The sequence below is a fragment of the Anas acuta genome, chromosome 1 (genome assembly GCF_963932015.1).
Source record: "Anas acuta chromosome 1, bAnaAcu1.1, whole genome shotgun sequence".
NCBI classification, from domain to species: domain Eukaryota; kingdom Metazoa; phylum Chordata; class Aves; order Anseriformes; family Anatidae; genus Anas; species Anas acuta.
In genome coordinates, this window is record NC_088979.1 from 96,326,459 (window position 1) to 96,350,845 (window position 24,387).

At 43.9% G+C, this 24,387-nt stretch overlaps 1 protein-coding gene and 1 long non-coding RNA gene across 19 annotated transcripts in view; both read left to right on the plus strand.

The window, feature by feature from the left end:
• Positions 1 to 18,721, plus strand: part of TIAM1 (TIAM Rac1 associated GEF 1) — a 151,634-nt gene extending 132,913 nt beyond the window's left edge. For 15 of the 18 annotated variants that reach the window (XM_068689424.1, XM_068689488.1, XM_068689419.1 and 12 more), the window contains 12 exons: positions 2,248 to 2,427; positions 2,853 to 2,921; positions 3,254 to 3,379; positions 5,544 to 5,652; positions 7,772 to 7,951; positions 8,082 to 8,200; positions 10,067 to 10,175; positions 11,398 to 11,456; positions 12,425 to 12,527; positions 13,267 to 13,354; positions 14,204 to 14,376; positions 16,307 to 18,721. In XM_068689424.1, coding sequence (XP_068545525.1) covers positions 2,248 to 2,427; positions 2,853 to 2,921; positions 3,254 to 3,379; positions 5,544 to 5,652; positions 7,772 to 7,951; positions 8,082 to 8,200; positions 10,067 to 10,175; positions 11,398 to 11,456; positions 12,425 to 12,527; positions 13,267 to 13,354; positions 14,204 to 14,376; positions 16,307 to 16,791 — 1,800 coding nt within the window. In that variant the 3' untranslated portion in view covers positions 16,792 to 18,721. The remainder of the gene's footprint in view (positions 1 to 2,247; positions 2,428 to 2,852; positions 2,922 to 3,253; positions 3,380 to 5,543; positions 5,653 to 7,771; positions 7,952 to 8,081; positions 8,201 to 10,066; positions 10,176 to 11,397; positions 11,457 to 12,424; positions 12,528 to 13,266; positions 13,355 to 14,203; positions 14,377 to 16,306) is intronic. The other 3 variants (XM_068689387.1, XM_068689398.1, XM_068689522.1) reach the window with 1 other exon arrangement.
• A 4,271-nt stretch (positions 18,722 to 22,992) lies between these two features.
• Positions 22,993 to 24,171, plus strand: LOC137859937 (uncharacterized). The gene is made up of 2 exons (XR_011098681.1): positions 22,993 to 23,188; positions 23,524 to 24,171. It is a non-coding gene; the product is annotated as an uncharacterized lncRNA (long non-coding RNA).
• Positions 24,172 to 24,387: the final 216 nt, after the last annotated feature.

Consider the following 24,387-nt stretch of genomic DNA (forward strand, 5'->3'; position numbering starts at 1 on the left):
ATTTTCAGCCACTTGTTAGTGTTCGGCTGATGTTTCACGGTGTAAGTGGATTTGCACTCCCTCTCTCTGGGTGACCCATCTTTCCCGGCAGCTTACTGCGAAAGCATGATGGTGAGCTGCCTGCAGGGTACCGAGCACAAACTGCTTCAAGCACTTCATTTATTTTTGGAGTTTGATTCCTTACCCTGTTTTTTACATCGGAACTATTTTGAGTTGTACGCGTGGATCTCAAAATGAAGTGCCACTGGGTAAGGCTTCCTCATGTATTTTTTTTTCAAGAGGTATTCTTAACAAAGCTAAATGCTTCTGAGGAAAATCCAGCCTATTGTGGGTCTCTGCAGGCTTACATTAGCAGCTATTAACTGTCAGTTCTTCATCCCTTTCCAGCAGAGCAGGTAGCTCAGGCAGGTTTTTTGGCTGCACTGAAGCCGGGCGTTAACCTACTGTGCTTTTTGGATTTGGAGCTGTTGAGATCAAGGTGACACATGTTGAAATCTAATGCAAACTGAACCTAAAGGCTTGGGTGTGCTTTGTACTTAAGCGTCCAGCAAGCATAGGTGGAACCTCGATGAGAAATAAAAGGAGGTACTTTGACTAATAAATCTAATGACGTGTTCCATTACCAGAGCTGAATTAGTTAAAAAATGGATTGGTTCAACTCCCCCCCCCTTTTTTTTTATCCCACTTTTCCTTTCTTCTTGATACGAGCTTAAGTCTAAGACTCTGAAGATGAATACTTCTCCTTTAGGAAACCGTGTCCAGGAGGCATTTTTGTGTAGACAGCTGCAATTAGTTCACTGTTTCCAGTTGTGTCCTGGAGAAAATTATCCTTTGCAGAACAAGCCACCTTGCAGTGGTAAATGTGGGTAAACATTTACAGCCATAAGGTACCTTTAGGGAAAGGAACTCCATTATGGAGTGAAATCCCTTACTTGCCACTCAAATGGTTAATGCTCCTCTCAGGATTCATGGCTGTGTAGCCTTGTAGGTGAATTTAGATGAAAACGTGTGTGAGCAGGCTCTGCAGCCCAACAAATGTGGAGCATTTTTGGCATGTGCTCATCAGAAGGTGTGGGGTGGTTCAGGCTCCTGATGCTGTTGTTGCTACTGCCTGGTGGGAGTCATCTCCCAGGGGGCAGGGCTGGATCCCCAAACTGTAAGGTGATGGTATGCTTGTTTCTTCTCTCTCTTTTTTTTTTTTCTTTCTTCCCAACTTGTCCCTATTTCTGCCCTCTCTGCCCCTGTATCCTCTGAAAATGATAATTCGGGGTAAGTTCAGGAAGTTTCAGCGTGGACTGGAAGGATGTAGAGGCATTGCTGGAAGTCTGTAAATCTGGATTAAGATACTGTGGCAGGATTAAGGTTAGAGAGGTGTGATCAAGTAAAGCAGCTCCTTCCCCTCCCGTGCCCTCGCCAGGTCTTGGGGAGGGAAGGAGATAGGGCACGCTGCAGCCTTAGCAACCCTAGAAGCCTGGGGCTGTCGTCATTGACACCGGAGACTGTACCTGCTCCAAACTTCTCAGTGAAATGAAAGATGCAAGTAGGAGATCTGACTAGAGGAGGTGAAGAGAGGATAATTCTCTTTATATAGAGTCAGATGATTAAACATTAAAGAAACTAGCTAGATGTAGCAGCTCTGGGGAAAAAAAAGGAAAAAAGAAAATGACTTACAGGGAGGAATTTCACCCTGCAAGGTGTGTTTCCAGATCAGAACAAAAATGCAGCTACTTTCCCAAAGAGCTTGCATTTCAAGCCTTAGGCTTTGGTTACCCTGATGGCTCTGCTTCCCCTAAAACAGCTGAAAGGGTTTCTATCTCTGCATTGTCTCTGTGGCTCTACTGACACAGCCATTCATTCACAGGACTGCTGCAGACTAGATTAGGGAACTGCAGAGGGCTGGAGGGTTTTGTTTTCACAGTCATTTTTAGTTCTCAATTCTTGGGCCCATTTGTTTGTTTCAATTGCAAGTGCTGGACAAGCCTATTAAAGTTAGTGCTTATCTGAAACCAGGAATGTTACTGAACAGCACTTCAGTTAACTTCAATTGTGCATTTTTTTTCCCTTATCCTGGGTTGCTAAAAGATAAAGTAGACAGATGTATGAAATGATGTCTACACTTCTGGACTTCAGTGACTATTATAAAGCCTCCAAGCTGCAACTGTGTAATTGCAAAGGCTTCTCAGCTCTGTTGTTCCTCTAGCTCTTGGCTAAGATATTACCTCTAGCCTTTCCTCTTTCTTTTTAAAGAGTACAGAACAGGTTGCTGCTTTCTGTCGCAGTCTTCATGAAATGAACCCTTCTGACTCAAGTGCTCATCCTCAGGAATTCACAGGACCCCAGCTGGCCACCATGAGACAGCTCACAGATGCGGATAAGCTGCGAAAGGTTATCTGTGAACTTCTGGAAACAGAGCGCACCTATGTCAAAGTAAGGGATCTCAGTGTGTCGGTTCAGTCTGCTAATATTGCTTCTGGAAAATTTTGTTAGTCTCTTTTCTGCTTCAAATCCGTGCATGTATCTCTTGTCAATTTACCTCCAATTCCATAATCTGTCACTAGAATAATAACTTAAACAAATCTCTGAAATAAGTAGGCATTCAGAATTCATTCAGTCATTTTGAAATGACTTTGTTTGATATGCAGAAGAACAACATTCCATGTGATCCATGATTTTGTGGGTAACTATGTAGATGTTTCCTTTTACACAGTTGTAAATTCTGTGAAATTTGACTCTTGTTTTATGTGTGCGGAGGAAACATGTGTAGGCTTGGAAAACTGTGGTCTTAGCCACTTCAATATATATTCAGAAGCAGTTCAAGAAACCAACATGGGAATCTTTTTCTGAATTTTTAGGACTTAAACTGTCTGATGGAGAGATATCTGAAGCCTCTACAGAAAGAAACATTCCTCACACCAGATGAGGTATGCTAACTCTTCCTTACCTTTTTGCTAGATAGCTTACATGCACACAGTACTCCACTTCCCTAGAGCTGGCTTGCTAGTCCCAGTGAAGTCTACAGAGAAATTTAGAATTCAATTTCTTCTAAAACAGCTGATTGAGCAGCACCTTTATGCCGTGCTTTTATTTTAACACGTTATACAATAATGGATAGTTAGTGTTTTTCATCCCTGACATCACTCATACGTGTATAACTGGACTGAGAATTACTGAAGTTCTAAAAAACATGATTTACCTGCAAAGTGACCTTAACAGTGATACTTTGAGCATGTTGCTTTTTTTTTTCTCTTATTAGCTGGATGTTCTCTTTGGGAATCTGACTGAAATGGTAGCATTCCAGGTAGAATTCCTGAAAACTCTTGAAGATGGAGTAAGGCTGGTTCCAGACCTGGAAAAGCTTGAGAAAGTTGAGCAATTTAAGGTAATCATTATTTACATTCAGAGTAGACTTACATTTTGATGTTGTACATAATGATGAAATATCCCAGAAGCTGTCCTCTGACATGCTTCATTATACTTGTCTTGGCTACTGTCAGTCTGCATGTGAAAACTTGTATGTACTTACACTGGAGACTAATTGTGAGCTATTACTGGGACCATTTGAAGATCTGTGATTGATTGTACTTCATGTTACATTGAACTGTATGGAGCACTAGGAATATGTCATGCCATGTGCTTCAGGATGCTATTCTTGCCCTTCTGTGAGATTTCTTGTCTCGAGCTGTAAGGAGAATCTAGAAATGGAATATTACATAAAATCTTTGTTCTGACAGGCCTAATGCAGTAGTTCAGAAACCCATTAGGGCTATGGTTCAGAACATAAATTGAGTTCTGCATCTAGTTTTTTGTGCATAACAGAACTATATAGCAAGTACTTCTGGGTATCAGCACCTGTATGTGAAATGTAGAAGTGTAAACTAAAGGCCTATATACTGCATTAAAAATATATACGTATATTTTTTTCTCCTATATATATATATATTTTTTTTTTTTCCAATTCAGCTTTTAAATACTTAAAGGGGCCTTATAAAAAAGATAGAGAGCAACTTTTTGCTCAGATAATGACAGGACAAGGGGGAATGTTTTTAAACTAAAAGAGGGAAAGAGGAAATTCTTCACTCAGAGGGTGGTGAGGCACTGGCACAGGTTGCCCAGAGAAGCTGTGGATGCCCCATCCCTGGAGGTGTTTGAGGCCAGGTTGGATGAGGCCCTGGGCAGCCTGATCTAGTGGGTGGCATCTCTGCCCATGGCAGGGGGGTTGGAATTGGATGATCTTTAAGGTCCCTTCCAACCCAAGCCATTCTGTGATTCTATGATGTGTATTTTCCATCTCTCTCTCTCTCTCTCTCTCTCTCTCTATATATATATATATATATATAAATAAATATATATACGTACACATACAAAATTGTGGAAGTGGGAATTGTTTTATGCTTTCTGTAGTTATGTACTGAATTTATGGCAAGTAGCTAATACAGCACTTAGTCTTCGGGGAATTTTACCCATGCTTTGACAACTCACCTTGGCAGAGGACAGGATGTCTTGATGAATAATAATAATTCCATTGGGATTGCTCTTCAGCTAACATATAGCCCTGGAAGAACTACTGAAAGAAGTGTTTGTGTGTGTGCATGCAATTTTTGCCGTCAGGTGTTCATTTAAAATCAGCATCAGTCCTGAATGCTGCTGTCCTAACTAGAACACCGCTTTTGTTTTGTAGGACACATGCCCATAATGGGGAATGCAAATACATTTTTTTAGTGGTAGAAGCCTCTGTAATCACTGCTTGGACCTTTAAGAGAAAAATTGTTAAAAATTCCTCCTTATGGAGAGAAAGAATTGTGCTCTGAGTACTGCTACTTTTACCTCTTTACATAAAATGTGTACCAACTTAATTTTCACTGCTGTCCTATGGGCATAGTCTGAAAGCAGCATGCAAAATGGGACTTTGGGGCTTGGTTTCATTTCTGTAGTTTGTTTCCTTCAGCAGAGTGTAGGCAAGCTGCCTGTATGTTATCACATTCCCTCCCATGCCACTCTCTTATTCCTTAGAGGGTAGTGGAGCCAAAGACAGAGTCATCTGAGGGAAGGATTGTGTTTGGCCCATAACACAAACTCTTTTTCAGCAGGGTAGAGGCCTTGCTGTGTTCGTGCAGAGGGATGCTCGTCTTGCTTGCACTTCCTCAATGTCTGATCCACTGCAAATTTGGATACATCCAGTCCTTCCTATGGCCATTATTTAAACAAGAAGGTTTTAAGCTCAGGCATTTAAATACAGTTGTGGGGCTGTGAACCTAGCTCCCTGGTAGGTGATGTGTCTTCAGATCAGCCTGACTGGGAGCACAGCTAATTATGTAAACAACATAGGCTGTATCAAGGTTGGATTCAGGTGCCAAGGCTGGTCCTGTTTTCTGCTAGGTAGTGTGAAAATATTCTAAAAAGGCAGTGTCTGCCATTTGAAAGCTAAATGGAAACGCTCCATCCCACTCATGCTTCTCTACTATTCCCCTATGCTTCTACCCCAGTGCACAGGTTGGAGGAAAAAAACATTCTATGCTTTTTTTTTCTTTCTTTTTTAATCCTAGAAAGTGTTATTTTCCTTGGGTGGATCCTTCCTCTACTACGCTGACCGTTTCAAGCTGTACAGTGCCTTCTGTGCCAGCCACACAAAAGTCCCAAAAGTACTGGTGAAAGGTAAGAGCGGTGTGCTGGTCAAACAGACCACAAAGAGTTGTGGCATCAACACATTGGTTTGGGCTGTTTTGGGCTGCTGTGTGGATGATGAAATGTGTCTACTGTACACCAGAGACCATGTGGAGAGATTTGTGCTTGAGGAGTGGGGGCACATGTGCCTGGCTGCTCTCTAGGAGTCCTTGCAGTTTTGAGGAATTCAGTCTGTCTGTCCTGACAGGCTCACAAATTGCTCTGTGCCATGGATGTTCTTAGACCACCACTGATGTAATGATACCCAACTAACTCATTACAACAGGTGCAGTTTTTCCTCCACTCTTATTTATTCTCCCCCAACACATCCAGTTTCTCTTCAGTCATGTGGGGGATGAAAAGTCTTCATAAACAGGCAGTGTAGCCTGTACGAATGGGTCACTATGTATTTTGGAACCAGAAGTGGTGATGATCTCTGGTTCCTCTTAGGGTATGTGTAGTGAATCCATGCTTGTCATAATTCCATTGAAGCTCCAGCAAATGTGGTTGAATGCTGACAGCTGCTAGGAAAAGACGAGCCTGGGAGACTGTTTTATGGAAGCTGTCTAAATGTTTTAACTTCGCCGTGCTCTTTCCCCTCTCTTCCTCTTCTTGCTTTCGATCCAATTTGCCTGAGAAGTTTACACGTACAAATTCCTAGCAGAGCTTGGCTTGCTGAGTTGGAGATGAATGAACTGTGGTTTGGCATATAAGTGCTCGCCGGCCCCCTTGCCTTGGAGTGATGGTTTTTGTCCCATAAAACTGTTAATCTTATAGAGCTAGCGCTGCTTCATGCAATTCATTTCTGGCTGAGATGTTACATAAACAGATGGTTCCATTTGTAGGAGCTCTGCCATTAAGGGGGGAGATATCCAGACATCTGGATGTCTGTCAATATGAAGGGTTTTGTGGGTTGTTGCTTGGGTTGTTCATTTTTTGGTGTGCAACTTCTTTCATATCTTCTTGTAAACTTTCATTTACTATGTTGCAAAGAATAGTTGGCAGCTCTGTGGAATACATGAATTAATGATTTGTTGCTAGTCATGTTCATGCTTTCTTTTGGCATCCGTTTCACCTTAATGTTAAGGGCATAGACTAGGTAGTTCTAGTGATTTTTTTTTTTTCATTGCTGACTATTTTTATAAATGAAAAATGGTTGAGCTTGAATTATGAGACAAACAGAACTTCGTATTTGATTCCAGAAATCTAAATCTCCTTTAAAACCTGAGAGTGTGTTTTAAGTGTAATTTAGTGTCCTCAGCTGAGGTGCAGGTGACTTTTTGGATTTGAAATTGAAGTTGCCTTATTAGGGTGGGTGACTGCCTGAGGGATGAAGCAAAAAGAAACAGAAAGAAAACCACCCAACCTGAGCAGGGAATGTGGCTCCCATTAAATAAGTTGTGGGGAATTATTTCTGCACTGAATAACTTGTATGTCTAATACTGCTACCTTATCCATGCTTCCCTCCCTGTACAAATGTATGTTCTAGTAGAAGGAGCAACAGGGGAAATAGTATTTCTAGAAATGCAGTAACAGTACAGTAAAAATGATGATAGCAATCAGGTACCCAGTCTGCCTGCACTATCAACATAAGATGTATAAATTTACTGCCTCCTGCCTCCTTAGTAGCTCTTGATTTATTTGTTGTTGTTGTTCACTACTGCATTTTAAAGTTTAATGATATTTAAAAAACAAACACAAAACCCAGACTTGCCAATATTATGGGTATACCTGTCAGACTAGACTCATGATTACTGTGACTTATTACAAATATCCAACGGAGCCTTTTCTTTAAGGAAGCAGGTGATAGAAAGAATTTGTGCTTCTCTAAAAGAGTTACAGGGCCAGAAATACCATGGATAGTGAAATCTAAAACTGTGTATTTTGGTACAGTGTGTAGGTGCTTGATTTTAAAACCTAAATAGAATCTCTGTGGTAAAGTGTCAGGAGCACAAAACCTAAAGTGCAGAAATCCAGTAATGTGGATCAGATAAATCTGCAGTTCCTTGCAAAATGTCTGGATAAACTAATTTAAAGCTGGAAAAATCACTTTACTGGGGCAGCTGTTATTATTTCCAGTTTACCCAATTGCTTCACGTTAATCTCCTAGCCAAGACAGACACTGCTTTCAAGGCATTTTTGGATGCTCAGAACCCCAGACGGCAGCACTCCTCCACACTAGAGTCTTACCTCATCAAACCCATCCAGCGGATACTGAAATACCCTCTCCTGCTGAAGGAGCTCTTTGCTCTGACGGATGTAGACAGTGAAGAACATTATCACCTTGATGGTAAGGACCTAAATTACATTCCTCTTCTCTGTTTAAACTTCCCTGTTTAAATTCTAAGCCTTTCTCCTACCCTTCTTCTCATAGGCTTAAAAATACCTTTTTTCTTTTCCTTGTTTTCTCTCTCTTCTAGTGGCCATAAAAACAATGAACAAAGTTGCCAGCCACATTAATGAAATGCAGAAAATCCATGAGGAATATGGGGCGGTGTTTGACCAACTCATAGCGGAACAAACGGGGGAAAAAAAGGAGGTAACATGATCAAATTTAGAAGATGGGCTGATATTTTGGTGTCTGTATCATGAATGTTAAATTTTATCAAATGCTTATATTCCCTGTTGTGTCATTTCAGTAGGTCCTGGTGCAAACAGGTAAATCCCAATCCAATTCAAAAACTGCTTCTCCATGTACTCCATGTACATGCTTCTCCATGTACAAAAACTGCTTCTCCAGTGAGTGGGACCGATGTAAAGAAGTGGGTTAGTTCTCTTAGAAAGTTGTGCTTTGCTGGGCTGGGATTCTGACCATGTCGTTTACCTTTTTGTCTGTCTTGACTCTCCTCGTTCCACACAATCTCACCCCAACAATCTGAGTGGTCTGATGTGCTGAGGCGAGTCTGTACTTAAGTCTTTAATCACTTTAAAGATATCAAAGTGTGAGATCCAGTGCGTGAGAAACTAGTGTTCCTGTTTTAGAAAGTGTTAGCGGACCTGGTATGTGACAGAGCCCTGGGCTTTGGTCTAGGTCTCACAGAGCACATACTGAAACATGTGAAGGTTGAATGTGGGCTCAGCCTTTGGTGACCATCTCAGAAACCTGTGGAAGTTGTCTTGAAAACTCAAACTGAGACCTGGACTCACCATTTTCTGATTTAAAATGTAGGTTTTCGGTCCATCAGTGCAGTGAAGGAGAGTGGTGGGCAGTAATGGGCAAGGTCAGGGGAGACTTGAAGGATGATGGAGAGACGTGCTGAAGAGCTGATGTGAGCAGTGATATGGGTGAATGCTGGGGAGACATGACCATAGGAAGTAATGGTTGTGGGCTTTTGCCAACAATTGGGGTGAAGATCAAGCCTAAGAGTCACTGGGTAAATACAGGACACAGAGGGGACTGGGATTGAGTGGTCTGGTCTTGGAGAAGTTTTGGGGGTGTGTCTTGGGCACCATCTTCTTTGGGGAGAAGCAGATGGAGGGTAGAGGGCAGAGATCAGGAGGGTAGAGGGCAGAGATCAGGTGCCTTTGCCAAACCTTTGCTGATGCTGGCAAGAAGGATTGGAGAAAGCATGTAAGGACTTCTGTTGGCAGAGCAGTTGTCGCCTCTCCCAAATGAACACCAAGGCACAGCAAACATATCTTAGTGTTTACTCTTGTTATCACGGAGAGTTCAGATTGTTCTGCTGGTGCTCTCTGTGCTATTCTTTTGCAAAAGGCAGACTTCACAGAGAGAAGTGGGGGAGAAATTGTGTAAGATGGCCCCTAGACTGGGGATAGCCCTTGAATTGTCACTTTCAGGCGATCAGAAGTCAACAAGAAAGATTGGGTGCTGCAGTGACATTAGTATGCATTTCCCAACAGTCATTCTGAACTTGTTTATTAGTCCATTTCTAGCAATATGTCTTCCTCAGTTGAAAATCTGGGGAAAATCAAGAACCATGGCAACTGCTGGGGGGGAAGAAGCTGCTGTGACTGCTTCACCTGGTGCTGTCTTTGAACTACACCCCAAATTGTGTGTGTGTGATGGGGTTATGCTTAAATGTTTGAACAAAATAGCAAGAAACTTGTGAAGGAGAAGATGGACAAAGGAGCAGAAAAAGATTCAGTGTGGCTTTTCTGCTCCTCTGTGTTTTTTTTGCAAGCCCTGACTTATAAAATTGTGAGAGCTAGGCTCTCTGTCTGTCTTCTCCCAATCTATGCCAACCAATTAAAGATTTACGTGCGTCTAATGCCAACTGTCAGAGTCTGTTTGCACATACATGCAGTCATCTGGTTGAATATCTTATTCCAAAAATTTATTTGTGTTTGTTTATTTAAGAATCAAGTCCAGGAAAGTTTTCTAGAACTGAAGAAAACTTTGAACTGAAACACATTCTGTCTTTGTGCATGTGTTTGTGATTGGCAGGTTGCAGACCTTTCTATGGGGGACTTGCTCTTGCATAATACCGTGATATGGCTTAATCCTCCGGCTTCGCTAGGGAAATGGAAGAAGGAACCCGAGCTGGCAGCATTTGGTTTGTATCCTAGTAATTTCATTTCAGATGTTTAAAAGACTGTATAATGTGCCTTAGCAGATATTTGTTGAAGGTAGCTGAGCATTGCCTTCTGCAGGGTTGGCTGGAACTTAAAACTGTGTTTGTCTCTGTAATGGTCAAATTCTGTTCTGTGTTGATTTAAATCTGGTGAATAATTTGGAGATGACTGCTCTAATAGTGAAAGAGTTTCTTAAACTCATATCCAAGGCTATAAATTGAGAGCTATGCAGAAAGGTATTTGTTGTATCTGGGAAGATACATTTCAGTAGTCTGATGCATACCATGTAACTCTGCTTCACATCCTGTTGGACAAGCTTGAAGAGGCTCTGCCTCTTCTTTCCGTGCCTTTTGGCAAAAAGAACCCGAGCATCTAAATTTTGGTGGTCTTAAAGCTAGGCCAGGACTCCCAGAGAGTCCTGGAGTGATCTGTCTTCCTCCAAGAACTGTATCTTGGGTGGCCAAAAGAGAAATTGAAACTGTTATTGGCATAGATTTCAAGGTCTTTCCACTGTATCAAACCGTGGTTCTTTGGAAAGGTACATGAGCACTTATACTTTCAAATCATGCATTTGTTACTTTCAGACTGAAGTCAAGTTAAGCAGTGTGTGTTTAGTCCAAAATAAAGTGTCAGTGCAATTCAGTTCTAAGACAAGGGGTGTGTTTGAGGCCTGACAAAAGAGAACACGAAGAAAAACAGTCTTGAAAGACAAATTCTAACTCCATGTGGATGTTACATGATAATAGAGAATCAAATTGCACCTCTGTCTACAAGTGTTGTTCACTTCTGAATTCAGTATAGACCACTGTTCCCCACCTGGGAGTGGTTCAGATTTCAAATTCTGCCTTTGTGTGGTCTCACCTGATGACTGGCATCATGTGGTGGGATGCTGCTCATTTGTCTGAGGTGGACTTATCCAGGCAGATTACTTTTGCTTAATTATCTTTTAATAGAACTGCTGGATTTTGAACAGTTGTTCAGATAACTGGCAACTCTTAGGTTACTTCAAGTCATTTGAAACTTGTGTTTGCATGCTAAAAGCTGTTGAGCTTATTTTTTTTGATAGGATTACTCCTGCCTTCCCTCCCTGGCTCAGCTGAGAGCTATCTGAGGAGTTGAAAGTTCTGTGAGCTTGGGTGTGTAGGAGACCCATTCCCAACCTTATTGACTACATGGCCTTTGTTTTTTAACTTTCTTCTCCAGTGTTCAAAACAGCTGTGGTCCTTGTGTACAAGGATGGTTCCAAACAGAAGAAGAAACTTGTAAGTTGTGTTAACTATTTCTGTGATGCTGTGTACATTTGTAGTTCAGTGATCAAGATCACTTTCCCTAAAGCTGTGGTGTGAGAGCGTGCTTTTGCATATGTGGTCCTTGTCCCCTGCCACACAACTGAGGATTTGAGTAATTCTGAGTGGGCTGCTATTCAGTGCTTTGCAAGTGTTTGTTTAGTTTACCCTTTGCTCTCTGCTGGACTATCCATGTTGCCTACGACACATCCATTTTATGCCGTGGAGTGGACTTTGATGAAACAAGGTACCACCTTGAGCATGTCTCTTCCATTTGGTTCTTCAACCAGTGCTAATGAATCAAACATGAGAGCTGTCTGTTGGCTTTCTTTGTGATGCACAATGTCTTTGCTTCAGTTCTGGCTATTACTATCTCCAAGTATAATATGGAACTAAGCAAGAGCTGGCTGCTTTCAGCTAAACTAGGTATGCCTACACTCTGTATCAGTGGATCCTAGTAGAATCTAGAATTTAGAAGTTAAAGCTAAGCTTGACAGTGAACACATGACTTGCTACAACAGGGAACACAGTTGATAGTATTACAGGAAACACTTTGGTTCCCACACGTGGCACAAACCGAAAGCGTTATTTGAAATACTCATCTTTTAAGGTTAACTGGACATAAAATAAGCTTGGAGTGACCAAAGCAAAATGAATGCATGTTCATAAGTATGTGTGCAGTTGAAGGTGAGAATGCAGGATTAGTTGCAAACAAAATTTTGAAGGCATTGATAGTTGATTGGTCTAATGGTTGCTTTTGTCTGGAATTTAGCAAGATCTTCATAGACAGGCATTTCAGTGCTGCTGGTTACTGAGATGTTGTAGTGAGAAAAGAACTGCAGCAGGTCTCTAGCTGGACACTTTTAGTACAAAGCAATGGAGACCTTGGTGTCTGAATATCCTAAGGTATCTAATTTCTTAAGGGTATTTTGAAATTCTTCCAGGGAGGATCACATAGAGCTTCAATTTATGAAGACTGGGATCCGTTCCGCTTTCGCCACATGATACCTTTGGAAGCACTGCAGGTTCGAGCATTGGCAAGTGCAGGTAATGTTCCAGCTGCATGAATTTGGCAGTCTTTTTAATGTTTGTTTTGGGGACGTTTGCTGATCAGTGTTTGTCCTTAGTACATGTGTATGCAGCTTTGGGGACCCGAGAAAGGAATCTAATAGCTCTGGAGAGAAAAGAAGGGGGCAGAAGCTCCAATTCTATATCTCTGCCTTGTCAGTACTTTTTTGAAGGCAGACAAGGTCCTGGAAAAACAGGACGACGTAGTTGCTGACTCCGGTTTGTTTTGTTCCTCTTCTCAAGTCCTGAAGGAGATCTTGCAGCTGTGAGAAAATAGGGCTAGTGAATTCTTGTGGTAAATGGCTTCATGTGAAGGTTATTGTTTAAAACTTCAATATTTCTAACATATGTTCCTGTTCTTTTGCATAAGTGAAAGTGGAAAGAGCATAGGGTGTAGCTGCCTGTAGAAGTTATGCCTGTAAAATGTGACAATACTATATGAAATATCCAAAAAGCTGTTCCCCTCCCCCCCCCATATTTTATAGGACTGAGTTACTGAATATGAAGTTCTACTAGATTTTGGCCAGTTCAGGTGTTTGTTCTTTCTTGGCCACTTCCCCACTGCTGCCTTTCATCCATAAGTTAATAATATTTGCAGTGTATAATTTGTTGTCTCAGACAGTCTTAAACCATTTTTTTAGGGTAATGGAATAAATATTGTAACTGAGGTTTACGATGAGAACCTGATGTATGAAATGCTGTTTACTTTTTGTTCCAGATGCAGAGACCAATTCTGTATGTGAGATTGTCCATGTTAAATCTGAGTCTGAAGGCAGGCCAGAAAGAACGTTTCACCTTTGCTGTAGGTAAGTATGTTTCCAAACTTTCTAGTAGCAGCTGCATCTCTGCATCCCAGCTTGCCTATGTCATTTCTTTAAGGCAGTCTGGGAACAGCTGGTGGGGGAAGTGAGCAGAGGGTGTGAGAACCTCGTTTCTGGCAGGCAGAGTTTCATAAAGTCCATTAAGATAAAGGCACAGATCTGATCAGCCTTGCACTTGTATGGGAATGTCCTTATTACAACTTTTCTTTCACAGATTTACACCCAACTAAACTCCAGCATTATGCTAGGTAGATGTTTGCATGTCTTGTTCAGCTGACCTTCCATGCCAGCAAGTTCCAACCCCTGTTCTTAGGACATTACAATTTTATTAAATGAATTTTGTCTGTCTGTGTCACAGTGTTTGCCCTGATGTGTTTTAGGCTTCAAATCAGAACTTGGTGTGCAAGGTTGCTGGGGTCCCACAGAACTGATATCAAGCCAGTTCCCACTACTAGGTAGTAAAGATTTGCAGGGCTACTTCTTGGTGTGTGATTATGGGAGACAAACCGAGATCGAATTAGTCACTATAGGTCAGTTTGATGTTTATCAGAGAAAGCAAAGTTTGTGGTTAGTATTGGAAGGAAAAGGAAGGCTCAAGGCTAAATGTTTTGTTAACATACAGAGTATTTATTTCCTTGGATGTCCATTGCAATTACTATAGATTTAGCTTTGCCTTGAAATACTGATTTAAATTGAATCTTCTCTGGGGAAATGTATGCCAGTCAGTCTTCAGTTTTAAATTGCAGTACTGATTATTATTTATCTTATTTACAGTGAGCTTTCAGCAGTTTGCAAGAGATAACTCTGCCTCTTGTATTTTCCCCTGTTTTTCAGTTCACCAGAACACAGGAAGGACTTTCTGAAGGCAGTGCATTCGATTCTGCGGGATAAACACAGAAGACAGCTTCTTAAAACCGAAAGTTTGCCCTCATCCCAGCAATATGTCCCCTTTGGTGGAAAAAGATTGTGTGCTCTAAAAGGTGCAAGGCCAGCCATGAACAGGGCAGGTACTGTAGGGCTACAGACTTTCAAGATCCCAGTAACCCCAGCACCATTGTAAGACGTGGTGGTATCTGATACTTGTGTATTAGGATTGGCATTCTCTCCTGTGTATGTAAAAACTGCTGTTTTTCCATGCTTCACCTCCTCGAGAGCCTTAAATTGCCTCTGTTTACCTTGCTTTGCACTCAAGGTTCAGCTTCAGAGAAGTCCTTCTGGCATGGAAGGAAGAAACAGGATTTCTGTCAATACCAATTGGCTGTGCACTTTAATCTGGAAATGGGTTTCAGCTGAACAAAACAGAAGCCCGCTGCATATTTCTTAAACAAAAGCATGTACAGAGTTTTCAAGCTAACCCTAGCACTTTTAACTAAAATTCACTTGGGGGAGCTGATTTTTCTTGTGCGTGATGTGGTTTGGAGAGACAGCTTTGTATGTCCTCCGTTTTTAGCCTTTTCAGCTCTATTGCTAGAGGGCACGTACTTGTACTTCTCACACTTTGAGAGGCGTGCACTTGATGCTTTATTTTTGTAATGGTCTGTCCTAAAGCATGGATTTTCCTCTTTGGTTGACTTCAGGCAAAAGCAATGAGAAAATCCCAGGGAAAAGCAGGTTTCACTTTCAGAATACTAGATGATGGAGGGAAGAAACACGTGATTTCAACTGGAAAATACACAGCACTGCTGCGTGTTTTGTTCTGGTCTGTTTTTTTCTGCTCATTAGATCCAGCAATGTAGACAACCAGGCTTTCTGTTCCTCTTCTGTAATAGGCTGGCCAGACCAATAACATTTGCAGCACGGCTTCTGACTTGAGGTGATGCCTCAGAACCTCAAGATCAGCCTCAGAGGCACTTAAAATGTTAAGTAAGAAGATTCAGAGGACCAAAATGCATTCTGTTTTACCACAGTGCTTCTTCAGTCAGCCTGTGGGATTGATGTGTAGATGCCAAAACTTATTTTAGTTTGGCTTGGCAGTGCATTTGCATGATGAATTCTGCTGCAATTAAAATCTTCAGACTTTTCCCTATAGTTGAGACTTGCAACTGTTGAACTTGATGCATGTTTTGAGGGTCAGGGATATTAAAGTGTAACCCTTTCCCCTCAAGCTGCTAGAGTTCGATGAATAAAAACTGCAAGTGCTAAGGTGCTGTTTAGTGGAGAGAGACAAACTGTAACCTTGGAGTTCACCTGCTTGTGATGGAGCTACCTGTGTGTGCAAATAAAGTGCTGGAACGCCTGCAGCTCCTTTGGCTGCAGGATTCATCCCCTGCTTTGTCTCACAAGCCTCTCATGAAAATGTTCCAACACAGAAGATGTGAACTTGCTAATTGGGCCAGATGCAAAAGCTAGCAGACCAGCTGATGCTGCATAAGGAACTTCTGAAAGGTTTCTTTGGTTTTCTTGTTTTTTCCTCTCTAATAAGGAGAAAGTGTGGAAGGGAGTAGCAGAACCTGGATAGGAAACTTCCCCATAAAGCAACAGTGCCAGCACCTTCAGTACCGAGGTAGCTACTTGGAAGCCTAAAATGTTGTTCTTAGCCAAGACAAAGCAATTTGCCGTATCGACGTGTAAGGCTAGTTGAGTTTTGCTGTGTACTGACAGCAGGGAGCTGCTTCTGAGAAGCTGAGCCGAACAGATGCACTTTGTGCTGGCTGGCTGCCTACCGCTTAGGAGGAACAGTAATTGTGGGCCATTAGCCCAACTGTGGATCTGAGTAGCAGAAACTCCTTTTTCAGCTGGAGAGAGACCTGTGCCGAGGAGCTGAGTGAAGTATGACTTGCCTGCAGGGAGGATGCTGAATGACTAGGTCATTCTTGGGAGTCTGCCCTGGTTTGTGCCTAGCGGTGTTAAATAAAGGGCCCTTGGAAGACTAACTTTTTAAAGGGAGTTGTACCGTGTGTAAAAAGCCTCTGGGGTTTTATCTTTGTGTGTGCACAGTGTCAGCCCCAAGCAAGTCTCTTGGGAGGAGGAGGCGGCGGCTGGCCCGAAACAGGTTTACCATTGACTCAGATGCCGTCTTCGCGAGCAGCCCCGAAAAAGAGCCCCAGCAGCCCACGCACAGTGGGGACACTGACCGCTGGGTAGAGGAACAGTTTGACCTTGCTCAGTATGAGGAGCAGGAGGACATCAAGGAAACGGACATCCTCAGCGATGACGATGAGTACTGCGAGGCCGTGAGAGGCGCCGTGGCCGACCGAGAGCTCCGGGAGCGGCTGCAGGCGGCCTCCATCACGAGCAGCCAGCCGTGCCGGGGAGACCGCGCGCGCCCGGCCATGGACACGCATGCCTCCAGGATGACCCAGCTGAAGAAGCAAGCGGCCTTGACCGGCATCAACGGCGACGTGGAGGGCCACGGCGAGGAGGTCATCTGGGTCAGGCGCGAAGACTTTGTTCCCAGCAGGAAACTCAACACGGAGCTCTAAACCGGTCCCCCTTCCCCGCCTGGATGCGTAGGTCTCCCCGTCCTGCCCGCCCTCCCGCCCACCCCCGGCACACCGCCAAGAGCCGGTCCCCGTAGATTGCACACTTGCACACACCATTTCGGCAGCTGAATTGGTCCAAAGCCATGCGGCCACACTCTAGGCAACTGTAAACTGCTCAAAACTTGGAACGGAGTAAGCTTAAGGTCCTGTCTTACGTTACCAAGGGCTTTCACACACTTTTATTTATTCTAACATAATCAGGGGCTGAAATTAAGTGTGGGGAGAACATCATCACTGGAAAACAAATTACTCTGGATGTTTTAACCTACGTGCAGCAACCTAGCTTATCCAATAGCACAACAAAAAAAAGGGTTTTCTAACCGTAAAGCGTCAACCGTAGGTTCATCTCCTTAATGAGGAAACTGCCTTTTTAACCTGTACAGTTGCAGTATTCTTACTACTTTTCCCTCTTTAAATGTAAGAGAATATACATGTATTTTAGGGATGTGTGAGGAAAGGTTTGGGATTTATGTTGTGTTAAGTCCTCTTGGTCTGTGGCTGGTCTAATTTAATGTCAATGTTGGAAGCTCTAGTTTTGCATAATGTTATAAAGATGCCAAACTCTCTTAAGAGACCCGAATTTAACACTTGAAGAAATATTTTTTTGTATTTTACCTGAGATGCAGGGGCACAAAGGGATAAGAATTTTACAGTGTTAGCTTAGCTCCACGTCTAGGATACGAGGCTAGCTTTTTGCAGAGGGTTAGGAAAGGTGGTTTTTATATTAAAATATGAACTGGAAACTCTTATTTAGGTATAACTTTCTTCAGGAAAAGGATTACTGTATATGTTTGAGACTGGAGTTTAGTTAGGTAATAAAAAGAATAAAATGGCATGACCGAATTGTAGTGGAGCAAACCAATCTATGGTGTAACCTCGCTGGAGCTAGTGCAGCAACATCATGGATTTGTTTGGTCTGCTTTCTCTGACACAGTTTGGGCATAGGGGACAGGGAATTCATGGCCAAAAAACTGACCTCATCCACTCTCCTGCTGTGGGTGAAACTAGTGTATTTTCGTTCCTTTATAAAAGCTTTTCCACTGCAATAGAATATGAGTAAGTTCTAAACAAGCAAACCTCTTTAGCATTTTAAATCTTTTATTTAAACATCTAAAACAGGGTAAAATGTGACTATAAAAGGTTTTTAAGTAACTTCCAAATACAAAACACAAAATAGCACTTTTTTTTTTTAAAGATTTATATAGCTTTTCCCATTTCAGTTTCACCTATGGAAAAAAAAAAAGGAAGATTATATGAAGTTTTCTTTTTTTTGGTATCTATTGATGTTTGACACATTGGTAGGTACTTTGAAAACCTGAAATTTTATAATAGCTTTAGGATTATATTTTATAAAATCCACTCTGACTATATTTTAAAACATAATGAAAATTATTCCCCCCGAAATCCATCACTGTCTTTGTGTCCCAGCTAGCATTCCTGCCTTGCCCCCCACCCCCTTCTGGTTTCTGGTGCACTATACTTGTTCTTACGATAGCTTTCTCTCTTAAACTTTTTGCTATCCTCTCATTTCTTTTCGTAAAAAGCTTTAGAAAGGTTTCTATACCCTTTGTATTATCACGCCATTGTTTTATATCACCCACCTGTCAGTTGTGTCCCAGCATACTAGAAAAGCAGAGGTTTTAGCTGTCCTGTGCTGTACCCAGCGGAATACAGTCAGTTCTGGAATACTGGAAGGCTGGTACTGGAAAGGTACCGTTGTTCTTGTACATAATGTCATGACATGTCTATGTCAAAGGTTCTTATATATTTCTTTTATAAGCTGAAAGAAGGTCTATTTTTATGTTTTTAGTTCTATGAATGGAACGTTGTAAATGCCTGTCAGAAATAAAATAATGGAGGAAAAAAAAAACCAGCTGGTATGTGTACATGTGTGCTCCAAGACAGGTCCTTCTCGGTGACAGCAAGCAGGAGCATGTCTTCTGGCAGGTGAAGCCTGCAGGATCACTCTCCCTGCTTCAGCAGCCTAAGCCATATTAAAATAATATATTCAAGTCTAACTATCAACGCTTTTCCCCAAACGTGTGAAACTTCATCCTCTAATGAAACAAGAGTGAAAAGCATGCTAATGCTTGCTTGTGAGTTTACCTGAGAACAAACGTGAACAAGTATGAACTTTTATTTTAAAAGCCATAACCTCTCTTTAATGTGTGATGTTTGGCTGTGTTCACACGTTCATCTTCTCTGTGGTTTAGTTTTTACTGGCTACTGCAGTATTTCCAGCACCTGACTGCAGCCTTCAGACTGTATACAAAGAGCTCGTCCCACTGCAATAACATCACGCCTTGCATCAAAAATTAGTATTATGTAGCTAATTTATCTCATATCAAGCCTTTCACAGAGGGTTTGATAGGTGGGAAGTGCAAAGCTTCAGCGTAGCTCTTGTATTCCCACCTGCCAGCCTCTGTAGCTTAGGAAAGACGTGAGGTCTGAACCGTGCAGACTGGATGTGGGTAGGGCTCAGCTCATGCCTTACAGACGTGAGAGTTGCCATTTTCTCTACTATATTCATAGCCAGTTATGCCTGTTTTTTTTTTTTTTTTTTTTTTTTTTTTTTTCTGTGATGCTCACAAGAAATATAAGTAGGTATTTAAAAAAAATAGGAGTGTGGAGAGGGGGAAGTAGCAAATGCCAGAAGAATTCTCTTGATATTAGCAGAGTTTCCCCAGTCTTGCTGTGGCTGGTTTGGCCAAAGCCGGTCCCTTTGGGGCACTGAATTGTACTCCAAGTGTAAGGAGCAGGGAACTGGTTTATTAGAAAACAGGGCTACAAGAGCCGTGCAGGGCCCCAGTCATCAGTGGGCACAGCACAGGCACCCCTTAGCATTGGGGTTTGGGAAGTGCTGCCCTTAACTCTTTTTCAGCAGGCAGTTTGTCGTCTTCTCTAGGCCTCCTCAAAGGCCTGCTTTGCTTGCACCTGCTTCAGAACAGCACAGGGAGTGTTTTGTTTCTGAGGTGGTTGTCTTTGCAAATAACAGGCTGAGGATGTGACCCTACTGCCTGTGTGCTGCTGGCTGAAATGCAGCCAAATAAGCGTGGGGACAGCAGTGCTGCCTCCCCCGCAGCTCCTCTTCCCACTCCTGATGTCGTAAGCTTTTTCACAGCTTGCTTTCCTTTCCCTTTAATTTCATTCTGAACAATCGCTGAGAAAGGGTTGAACAGTGGAGTTCTCCTTTTCAATCTTTGCAATTACAAGAGCTGCCCTGCGTGGTGACTGAAGGCTGTCAGCGTGTCGGTGCTGCTGAACAAATCTAGTCCAGCATTTCGGGAGCCTGCTGAGACCCGTCATTGCTGGGGAGGTAAGGAGAGGAAAGACACTCTTTAAAAGGTTGCTTCTTGTGTTTCTCCTTTCCTTTGGCTGCGTCCTGTTGGTAACACGCATCACCCCTGTGTCATCCGTGGTCACGAGCTGGAGCAGCTTTTTGCAGTAACGAAGTCTTACAGTAGCCTTAGGGCCTGGGTAAATTGCTCCCATTTTAAGCCTGACAAACGAAGGCAGGTAGAGGAGTACACACAAGGTCACGCAGCAAGCCCGTGGTACCAGTGAAGCGCTGGCAGAAGGCTGGTTGTCCATCAGGCTGGGTGATGTTTCCCTTTCATTAATGTAAGGAAGTAACCAGAATTAGTAAGGAATCATGTCTCGTGGCGGAGTAACAAAGATGAAAAAGTCATACTGACTGCCTAGGGAGCGTGGGAGTGAAACATCACTGGACTTAGATCTAAACTAAGTTTAGGTACTCAAAAGTAACATTTTCTGCTATGCTGTCTTCTCCCAGCTGAAGCAGAATACTTGAGATGAGAAATTCTCCCCTTAACACCCTGGTTTAGCACAAAGGTGCTACTCCCACATCCCAGAGCCTGGTAGGCATTTAAGGCCAGCATCCTAGCCAAAACACAGCTCCTGTGAAGGAGGGACCTCTTGGGAGAGATTGATTGCAGGGGACAGTGGAAGGTAGGGTGCGCCTCAGGGCTCCTGTGCAGACATGCCCCATGTCCTGCCTCAGAAAGCACCCACAGACCTGTATCAAGGGAAGAACAGAGCAAACATCTGTGATGCTTCCCCACTGCACTCCAGCTTCCATGCATTCTAAGGGTCTTTCTGAATGGGATGTCATCAGAAGGGGTGGATTTAGTTGCCTAAACACAGGCACGTGGTGCTGTTTTGCCGTGTAGTACCTTGAGACACTTGAGAAGACCATGGCATCCCGCAGAGCCCAAGGTCAACTCTGCTGCCCACATCCAGCCTCCTGGTGCCTCCCCAGAGGTGCAAGACACCATCTGCGTGGGGCCAGGAGGAGGCAGGAGCTTCAGGTGGGTGATGCTGTCCCGGAGGGGCAGCCAGAATATGGCAGGGAGTCCTGGGGCAGTTCAGATGGCACGAGGCAGCTGAACCCCATCCTGCAGGTCTAAGAGATCTTCGACAACTTCTGCTCCAGGAGGCTGTCCAGTGTGCCCTTGAAGCCAGAGGAACTTTTTGTGTTCAGACATCCTTTGGCACAGAGCCTCGGGGCCTGTTTCGCGCTCAGGGCTGTGCCCCCAGCCCTTGCTCATTATGAATTTTGATCCCACTAGAGTTTCATTTGACTCCCAATAATTTATTTATTTATTTTGCATTGGAGGAAACTCTGCCAATCTCTACTTACTTTCTCCACGCCATCCGTAATTTTATAAACCTTTTTGCAGAGCGCCCTGTCCCCTTGGGGATGACAGTAAAAAGGCATGGAAAAGAAATTGCATCGAAATGCCCTATGGTTACACGCAGCAGTTCCTATACCTGCGGCATCTCCTGCAGCAAGTTAACGTTTGTTACTTAACGCAGGATTATTTTCGGCTTGCGATCCTGCCAGCCTAATCTGAAACTTTTGGGAAGTCAGTGAAGCAGCAGGATCACGAGCCAGGGCCCGGGCAGCGAGCAGCACACAGCGAGAGGAGTAGGCACCACGTGGTGACAAGTGGCTCACGCCCGCCGGCTCGCTGTGCACCTCGCCGTGCCAGAGCTGAAATCCTCCCCACCGCTTTGGCACAGAGCTACCATGAGCCAGCAGCCTGCCTGAAACAGAGGAAGCACGAGGGAAACTTCCTCCTGTGGTTTTCTCCTGCGATTGTGTGCACGGTTTGGAGAGGCGAATGCATTTCTGAGGGTGGGCTCTGGTAGGGTGTGAGCTAGAGAGGTGTGCCGGGGCCCCGTGTCACAGCCGTGCAATTAGCTGGCGACCCGTGTGAAATCACACGCTGTTACTACAGCCAGATAACCTGCTCTCGGGGAAAATGTGGTCGAGATGAAACGGGTATCCCGAGGAAAGAAGGAATAATTAGAAATAGCATGCTGGAAAAAAGAAAAAAAAAAAAAAAAGGAAGAAAAAAGAGGGAGCAGGAGGGCCTGAAATTAATTACTGTTGCAGGAACCGGATCAAAGCCAGGAAGGGAGAGTCACAAGGCTGCAGAGACACGTGAGCTGAATGCTAAGTGCTGCTGCCCTGCCTCGGGAGCGAGAGCAGGCTCCGGGCCCAAGTGCATGAAACGGGGCAAGGGCAGAGCCCAGCACCCCTCCATGCTGAAGGGTCACCGTGTCTGCGTTTTGTGGCATGAACCTCGCTTTAAAAAGGGGGCAGCTTCTTTTTAAAGTCTTCTTCACCTGGAATGGGCTTAAGTTGCACCAGGGGAGTTTTAGGTTAGATGTTAGGAAGAACTTCTTTACTGAAAGGGTTGTGAGGCATTGGAACGGGCTGCCCAGGGAAGTGGTGGAGTCACCATCCCTGGAAGTCTTCAAAAGCCGTTTAGATGTAGAGCTTAGGGATATGGTTTAGTGGGGACTGTTAGTGTTAGGTCAGAGGTTGGACTCGATGATCTTGAGGTCTCTTCCAACCTAGAAATTCTGTGATTCTGTGAATTTCTGTGTTTCTGCAGAGGCTGCGGTGCTGAAAGCCCAGCGGGTCCTTCCCCAGGGCTCCCCCCCCGGGGATGCTCCGCTGCCGGCGGTGCCCGGGCTCCTTTCGCTCCCCGGCCAGCGGAGGTCGCTCCTCCCCTGCAGATGCGCTGCCTTTCGCTCCCGCGTCCCCATCGCGAACCGGCTTTAAAAGCCAGCGTTAATGACCGCTTTAATTAAGCAAACAAGCAGGAAAATAAATAAATAAATAGGCACACGTGCTCCGGCGGTAGTCGGGCTGTGCGTTACACAAGGCAATTCTGCGAGCGCAGGGCGCTGGGTGGTCCCTGCGTCATTCGGCGGGAGAAAGTAATTTGCAGGGATAGATCCGGATCTGCTTCGTCTCAGTGGAGATTAAACCCCCTTAATTAACTCCTCAAGGGATATTGGAGAGGTTGGTATCTCTGTAGTCGTCCAAGCACTAATTGCAGCGGGACTGATCCTCAGAGCGGTGGGCATCGTCCCTGATTAACGAGGGCAGGCTCTCCCTAAGGGCTGCCCAGTGTTGTGTCTTGACTCCCCAGAGGGACCGTAGGAGCTCAACAGGGATTTGGGAAGGAGGGAAGGGACAGGATAGCACCTCCTAGCAGGGAAAGGTGCTGAAGGTGGCCAGCTGCTCAGCACGGTGATGGTGCTTGGGTTATGGATATAGGTATTGCGTAAAGGAGAAACTGATTCTGTACCTGCACGTCTTACAAATGGCCTGTACTCACCCTGTTGCTTTTGCAGGGTCTGCAGGGCTTTGTGGTAGCCAACAGCCACCCACCATTTGCAGATTGGCACAGGCTCTCTGGCATGCCCTGCTCCGTGGTTGTGCGTTGGCTGGGTGGGCCAACACAAGAACCTGGCATCACTGAAGTTTCCTTTGAGTAATGCTTCGATGTCCTTAAAAATGGCAAGTGAAGAGCATTCAAGAGTTCTTTGTGCCACTACAGAGAGTTTTGGAAATCAAACCTGTTGTTGGAGAAGACAGAGGGACATGGAGGCATGCTTAACATTGGCATTAGTGGAAATATAGTTCAGAAGGATCCACTTCGTCTCCCCCAGGCTCCTAACACAGCATAAAAAAGCGCTTTAGATCATAGAAGAAGCAGCTAGAAGACTCAACTACAGGAAGAGCACCAGCTTTCTTCAAGGTCACTGCAATAACAGGCTATTAGTTGAATTATACACTGGAATAATAGTTCAAGAAAAGGAGATAACGGCAGCAAATAACTTAAAAATGATAAGAAAAGCTACTCCTATGCCCCCTCAAAACCTCAAAGTGTGAGAAAATGAGGTGGCCGGTAATGAAGTGATTTGTAAGTGACCCTTCTTTCCCTGCCTCCCCTTTAGAAAGTAACGAGGGAGCTGTTGTTAAAAGTAAAATAAACCAGAGCGTGCTGGGATTAAATCTGCTGTCTGGAAGCATTGGTGAGGTCTGGGGAGGATGTTTTACTTTGGGGTATTGAGGCTGAATAGCCTGAACCTGCAGAGCGTGTCCCTGCTCCATGGCGAGGGCTGTGGCAGACCACACCACGCAGAGCTGGGCTGGGCTGCCAAGGGGCTCCCCACTCCCAGGAATTTTAATTTCACCGTACCCAGCTCTCACAG